Below are 7,938 nucleotides of genomic sequence, written 5' to 3'. Positions count from 1 at the left end.
AAAAGAAAAAGGAAGGCAGGTGAAATGAATGAATTGGTAATGCCTAATGGGCAATTAGGTTGTCAGAATTGATGAATAGATGAAGTAATGGTTGGAAAAAGAAGGTGACAGCGTTTGCAACCGATCCATCTACTACTGCTGCAGTATTCCATTTGGATAAAAGGTATGCATGTCTTCCTTCTTTTAGGCCCATTTTAAGTTAAATCAACTTGGCTTTCTGGGCTTTAATCTATGCAGATTGCAACTGCATGCATGTCCTGTCCGTATATATATATATATATATATATGTGTGTGTGTGTGTGTATGTGTATGTGTGTGTGTGTGTGTGTGTGTGCGTGTGTGTGCACGCCGTAAAATGACACATAAAGACGGTGTTTTGCATTTGGGATTGTGATCGATCGCTTAACTAACTGGATTGGTTTAAAAATTAAACATTATAAGCTAGCTATATAGAGGATGAGATAGTTGATGAATGAGGAGAGAGATGGGTTAAGCTAAAGTTTAATGGAGCGTTATTTGGAGAAGGACAAGAATTGTAACGGATTTATCATTTTGCAATTCGTTAGAAAATTAGGATGCATGCTAAATAATCAAAATAAAGTTTTGAAAAGAGCCAAGAATAGATGCAAGTAAGCCTAACTGACTTGTGAATTCATTCTGTTGAAATAATACGCATTGCTTGTTCTCTCCTCCTCCTCCTCTCCCATCAAAAGACCTCCTTTTTCTAAATCAACTTAATAGCAAATGCATATATACATACTAACAGACGGACACGCACACACACACACACACACGCACACACACACACACACACACAATACATGCACACGCACACGTACACTCACGGACAGACACCATAATTGATAGATTTTACTCTTTTGAAATTTATGATTTTAGGAAAATTTTCGAATACACCAAGAAATATCACGAATTGTTGATTCTTGTAAACATTGGAAAGAATGTAGTTAGCAGGGATGAAATTGTCACAAAGATAACATTGTTAATAGGCTAATAGTCAAATTATTACTAAAACTCTATTGATCAATTAGTTAAGCTTAGTGTAACTTCAAACATTATGATATGTAAATCATTTTTAGCTTACACAAATTTAAATCAAAATGATGTGACAAACGATTGTCATTTCATTTCAATATTATTGAATATGTTGACAATATTGTCAACTAACACTATGAATATTTGTTTATTTCACTACAGATATTTTTTTATAGTTGATATTATCAAATGACTAAAAATATTCCTAAAAGAATTGTTAATGAGAATTTCCTATCGTTTTTCTTTTTTTTTCTTTTTTCCGATCAAAAAAAATGATTTGTTTAAATTGAAAATGTTGAGGCATATGGTATGCTTACTCAATAATTAAATAATCTTTGTAACTATCAATTTCATCGATTATTTATGACCATAAATTCTTTTTTTTTTTAAAGGTCATCAGTTGAAGAAGGCAACATATGTGTTGGTATTGTTTTGTAATCATCACGATCGCAACGTACTGGTGGTTTTGCTTTAATCTGCAACAAATTAGATAACTTCATATTCAAATTTAAATTTTGATACTTTCAAGAATCTTACAGTTTAAACTAAATTTTATGAAAAGAAAAAAAAATTTTTAAAACCTCCGTGCTTCTTTTAGCAACTCTTTTCATGGGAATATGTGTAGCAAATGAATCCTGCTCTTCTTTTCGCTGTAATATTGGCGCAAATAAACATTCCCAATCAAGTTTGTTAATTTTAGTATATGAATCAGTATAGGTAGAAATTTAAAAACATTTAGATATATTCAATGCTAAAAATTTTTCCAATAGTTATTGGGCTGTAAGTCAAAAGCGCCGTATTGATGTATAAAGCTAAACTTAAGTTAAAATTTCATACATAGAATTCAACTTAGAAAGTTAAGCATTATTTTTGAACTACCTAATTTTGATTAGCTAATAATCTGTACCAGTTTCTTATTGCTTTGCTTATTTGCTATTCTCTCTCTCTCTTTCTCTCTCTCCCTCTCTCTCTTTATCCAGGTGATTTTGAAATTATATAATTAAATACACAATGCTTGGGTATTAAAGATAAATACAAAATACTATGTCATTCGTTATGGAAGCTTATGATTCATTAAATTTCCTCTAGCGAATCAAAAAAAAGAAAAAATACTGGAAGAACGGCTTCTTCAGGTTGTGATATGTCCAAATTTTGATTCAAATTCAACGATTTAGATTTCGAGTGTGACTGCAAGTTTCACATTTCATAGCCAGTTACAACATAAATTTGAAAAATACTTCCGACCCCTCCGACCGTACTTAATTCTATCTTACCTCTCTTTATCTTATTTTAATTTAATTTTGATTGAGATTAAAAATTCATTAGTTGAAACATCTATAGCCATATATAAATGGCAGCATTTAAATATTGATTCATACCAAATATGATGATGAAATAAAAGCTATCCATCTCTACGACAAAATAGCTTATTGCTTACTTGATGAATCATTTTCATGGTTTCTGGTTGTGTTGCTTCTACCGATTTTTCCGACTAAAAATTTCTCTAATGGAATGTTACACTACCACTTATCAGATAAGCAAATGAATTTAATTCACCTATTTTCAGCAATGTAGGATTTCTTTATACTAACTACTATGACAATTGCGCCTTCAATTCAAAAAGTTTCTTTGAATCTTTTCTTTTTTAACTGCTTCGTTTTTACTTTTCGATAGTGCTTTAATTTTCAATATTTTCATAGAAACTTCGCATTTCTCATCATTCATTAAATAATGCATACAATATCATCCATTAAATACTTAAATTTGATATAGCTTTAAAATTAACATTTACATTTTGAAGGCGTAATTGTCGCAGTATACGATCTATATAGAAGCATGCAATTGAAATATTACAAGTATATCAAAAATAACAACCGATGTACGAGGAATTGATTGCGATTTTGATAACGCTGGTGATTGAGCATCCTCACGAATTGTTTTAGCTGTTCGTGTTACACTATTTGCTTGTACCGTAGTGACACCGGTTTCATCCGAAGAACGGTGCAAAGGTTTTTTAATTTGGTTAACTGATCGATTACAACATCCCCACCAAAATAAGGCTGTACTCATCAGAAAAACAAAAGCTGTTTGCATACTGAAATTTTCATTCTTTGCCATAAACGGAATATTATAAATTCAAAAAAGAAAAAGCTCTTAGGTAGAACTGAAGAATAGCGATATTGATTTCCATGATCCGCGCAAATGTCACAAATATAAGAATTGGATATTTATTTAAAAATATTCTCTTAGCATTTCTATGAAGAATAAATCATTGAAATCTATAGAATGATAACGATTGATAATATTGATTTGTTGTCATCTTCAATAATTATATGAAATTTAAAAAGAACTGTTGCAATTTTCGCTCCCATTGGTTTAAAAATCCCCTCCTCTCCTTCCTTTTATCTTTCATATATTATCAAATAGTGAAGTATACCAGAAGAAAAGCACATCATAAGCTGCCTCCATCAGTGATCGATTTCATAAGTCTCAAAAATAACGGAATGTCCGTGAAAAGGAAAAAAAAAGAGAGCGAGAGAGCTTCAACGAACGATCCTTACAACTTTACAAAATTGATAACAATAAAATGTAAATGGATGACAGCGATTTTATAGTAGTAGCAATTTGTCATGAAACATATAATAAAGAAATAAATAAGGCCATAGGTTAGAGTTATTGTATGAAATGTAAATTTATAACAAAAAATCATATATCGTTTAAATAAAATACAAAGATTTGTGGCAAAAGTAAGGCATAAGTAATGACCTTATGCAGGAGTCACCAAGCATATCCTTTGAATTTCACTAATATACGGTGATCTTATGCAGGGGCCATCAGAAATAAAGTATCCTTCTGATTTTCCCATACAAACAACGAATAACACCAGTAATCGACACGATTATCTTAATTGATATTACAATTTAATGAAATAACGGAGTTGTGAGCAAATGTAAACAAAAACTGACGTTCAGTGGTGTAATTCGAAATGATAAGAATGGAAGATAAATATTGTTAAAGGTTTCATTAGCTGATATGATGACTGTCACCTAATGATATCCCATAGATACTTTTGTTGACAAGATTTAAGTATTACAAAATGCTGCAATTGATTTGAATTTGTAATCTTACAATCTTTCGAAGGTAAATAATGTTTTGAAATAGGTCATCATTGGTTCATATGTCTTAAATTTTCGATTGCACCAGGCTTTTCGTCATTATATCAAAAATAGAATATCAAGAGGGAACAGAAATCCGATGAAACATTTCTTTTAGTCTAGACTTCTTCCCTTATGTTTGATTATCACAAATGATGCCTGATAAAAAAGCGTCTTCAGAAGCAGGAATACCTGAAAATCGATTTTGAATTTGGGGAAAATGCAACGTCTCTAGATATCACAGATACCGTAATGACTAAAAGTGGTACATGTGCAACTGTCACCAGTTATCCTCCTGTCATGATTACTGTGCTTAGGTGATCTATTGATTAATAATAAATGCATACTGAAACTTAAAATTGAATTAATCAGATGAATAGAAGGAAAAAGGAAATTAGGAACACCGTACCGTACAGACAGCGATTCGATTCTTCCAGCTATCCCTACCGATATATGCTGGTGGAAGGTATCGATGATGTGTGAAACTACCGGAAATCATTTGTATCAGATCGTAGGTTAACAGTGAACCGGCCAATAAACATGATAAAAATGCTATTAAATTGAATATTACTTCCTGAAAATTTGTCATCATCATAAAACTTCGATTATCATTCATTACATTTCAATATATCATATTTTCATGATAAAAATCATTTTTGGATTTTTATTTTTATATTTTCTGACAAAACATACATCTATCTAATTAGCAAATTATGAATATGAACATTTAATCAAGCAATGATATCTCACTGATAATGAATGATTGCACAATCGATATCAAATCACTAGTATGATACCGTCCCACAAATGAAACAATTTGAAACTAACAACATTGTAAACGTTCTTTATACCCACATATAGTACCACCAGTGTCAAAAAGGTACACACAATGAGAAAGATGCAAATGAAGAAAATCACTGTGTAGATGAACCACTGATATCTTCCATCACTGATAAAAATGACAACAACCAAGGAACATACCTAAAAGGATCATCCGTATGTTACTGTATAGTGAAGCTTAATCAATCTATCTACTGACATTATGTACATCCCTCATCAACATAATGAAAAATGATAAGCCGTGAGTTTAAATAACCCGTAAGAGATGATATTCAGCTTATATTGGAGCTAACGGGAAATGTCGTTAATAAGAATAGGTCAAGTAAAGTTCAATGAGGAGTGGACAATTGACCTTGTTGCTATAATCTCTATTGCTTATTAATGCTAAGAAAATCGTTTAAAAAATTTAAAAAAAAAATTGAAATTTCAATGACAACAAATATTTCGAAATCATTCCAAGTTAAATGTGAACAAATAATCCAATAAGATGGGATGATAGCTATAACTAAAGAGAAAAATTAAATACAGAGATGAAAACCTCGTAACGGATCTCTGATAGCGTTCTCTATCTGTTGGAACTGATAATAGAATTGTTCGTGATCAAATTCTTCTAAAACTGAATTCCAACAATTTAAATCGATTGTTATTTAAAATTATGAATGAATATTTGTAAGCAAGCAAATGGCTGACCAATTGAAGCCATTTAAGAATTGGTATTTTAGAAATGCACCACACTGGTGGACGAACGGTAGCCATTGGATACATATAGCAGGAAGTAAGGCTGAAAATGAAAAATTGAGGTTCCTCAAAGTCGTTGCTATTATTACTATTGTTATCACTGCTACTATTGTCGTTGTTGTTGTCGTCGACTTCTGCTCTTCCAGAATATTACTGGAAGCTGAACATTGAACTAAACGTTCCTTAGGGCGCTAATCCCTCTTTTCTCTTTTTTTCGCATTGATAAATGCGAACATTCGAATTGCCACACAGACACACATGTACACACAGATAGACAGACAGACAGACACACACACACACATATACACACACACACAACACACACACACACATAGTGTTCGTTTATATTGCAAATTTAGCTGCAGCTGAAGTAGCTATAATTAGCGCACTCAGCATGTATCTATAACATACACTGCTTACAATTCCATCATATTCCTGTTCATTAATCAAAATAGGTAATTGAAAAAAACATAATTTCGTTGACAAGGAGAAATGAAATATTTAAGCATAGATGCCTTTAGTGGGTACGGTACCATACCGTACCACTAAGATATTGAGACTGTAAGCTAAATGACTGTATAGTGCTGGATAAATGCGATGTAGAAAAGTTCTGTGAAGCCAACGAAAGTGAGAAGGAAAATTATTTCAAAAAACTTTTCATGAAATAATTGATGAAGAATTGGAGAGAAGGAGAGAGAGAGAGAGAGAGAGAAGAGAAAAAAAAGGGTAAGAAAGACGAGAGGGCATCGTGGCGTTAGTCTTTCAAGGGGCAGCTCGGACTAAAATATGAATTCCCAACCGATAGCTGAACAGGTGAAAGACGTACGCATAACGTGCCCATGATATCACAGTTTATTTACGTGTGCCCGTATTAACGAAATAAAATAAAATGACATTGTGAGCATTTCGGTCAATCGATATCATATGAGTATTATCAAGAATCAATTGTTAAAGGGGTTTCGTTTAACTGCTTGGAAATAGTGGAATGTATGTATGGGGCGGAGAGGATACGGAGATTGCTTAGCTTGATAGGGCGGGAGGGCGGGGGGAGAGGGGGGGGAATGTATTGGTTGCTCCATGTACAGCAAGCAACAAAGGCACAAACAACGAAATGAAATTGCCAGCTGGCTCTTTTAGCTTTAGACATCATTCCTACAAATCACTCTGAATAACAGTAACGGAAACACAGCTCCAAATTGCACCTATTAACCCCCTTCCCCTCACTGGTACCTTTATATATATATATATATGGATGGATTGACCCACCCCTATCAGAGAACTGTTGGAGGTGTCAAGTATCACTATCACATACAGTATAGCGAATAGTATCGGATTCATCAACGTCCAGCATTTCCACTCCCTCCCCTCCCCCCCCCCCCTCCTCTTCCCTGTTATCAGAATAATAGAAGAATGTAGTGGAATCCTGAGGAAGCTAAACCCTCCTTCTCCTCTTCCTCCTCATCTTTTTCCTCTTCCTCCCATGGCCTCTGTCCCTCTTTTAAATTATAAACAAAATGAAATACACCGCCAGAAATGAAGCTAAACAATGGTTAGGGATGTACATATACATTTCTTCATTTTACTGTTAATGGAAAGAAGATATATACGGGAGAAAATGAAGTGAAAAAGGAGGGTAGAAAGAGGAGAGTGGAAGAGATTTAAATACAAAAATTCAATATCATTGGTTTATGTGAGATTTTGATTTGACAAAGATAACATATAAAAATGTTTGTAAAATTTCAAAAATAATTTTACGTATTGTAATAAATTTCCGGGATTACCGGGGGATTCATTTGATATTTCAATATGTTTTAGATCCTTTTATCAGAATAACAATCATTGTATCATTCAGGATTCGCCGGTATTTGTTTACGGAATGTGTAAAAGATTTATAAATACATTTGAAGTTTTCTTGAATTAACTATTTTGTTCATTTCAAAGTTATTAAGCGGTTTTGTTTAAAATCATTGGTTGTTAAAAAAAAAAAAAATAAAGAGATTATTTCGAAAAAAAGCAATTCCATTGGTCAGTTTAGTGGATTTTCCTTTTGGATGAATTTAATAACAGTTTCTTTTTTCTTTTTCCTCCATTTTACAACCATAGAATTGTCTAATTGATTCTAAAATTGAAAATTTGAAATTTGAAAGTAAAT

The 7,938-nt window shown here is 32.5% G+C and overlaps 2 protein-coding genes across 2 annotated transcripts; both read right to left on the bottom strand.

Annotated features, from left to right (window-relative positions):
* Positions 1-2,491: 2,491 nt before the first annotated feature.
* Positions 2,492-3,123, bottom strand: LOAG_10774 (hypothetical protein; the record flags this gene model as incomplete). The annotated part of the gene is made up of 2 exons (XM_003146298.1): positions 2,492-2,545; positions 2,929-3,123. Coding segments are annotated over 2 exons (249 nt in total), but the record flags the coding sequence as incomplete, so codon positions are not given.
* A 1,218-nt stretch (positions 3,124-4,341) lies between these two features.
* On the bottom strand, positions 4,342-5,813 carry LOAG_10773 (hypothetical protein; the record flags this gene model as incomplete). Its single annotated transcript, XM_003146297.1, has 5 exons — positions 4,342-4,400; positions 4,457-4,554; positions 4,613-4,782; positions 5,037-5,189; positions 5,739-5,813. The coding sequence occupies 5 exons, from the start codon at positions 5,811-5,813 to the stop codon at positions 4,342-4,344; spliced, it is 555 nt and encodes a 184-aa protein (XP_003146345.1).
* Between the last annotated feature and the right edge of the window lie 2,125 nt (positions 5,814-7,938).

Source organism: Loa loa (assembly GCF_000183805.2).
Source record: "Loa loa unplaced genomic scaffold supercont3.132, whole genome shotgun sequence".
NCBI classification, from domain to species: Eukaryota; Metazoa; Nematoda; class Chromadorea; order Rhabditida; family Onchocercidae; genus Loa; species Loa loa.
This window is presented reverse-complemented; position numbering and strand designations above follow the sequence as displayed.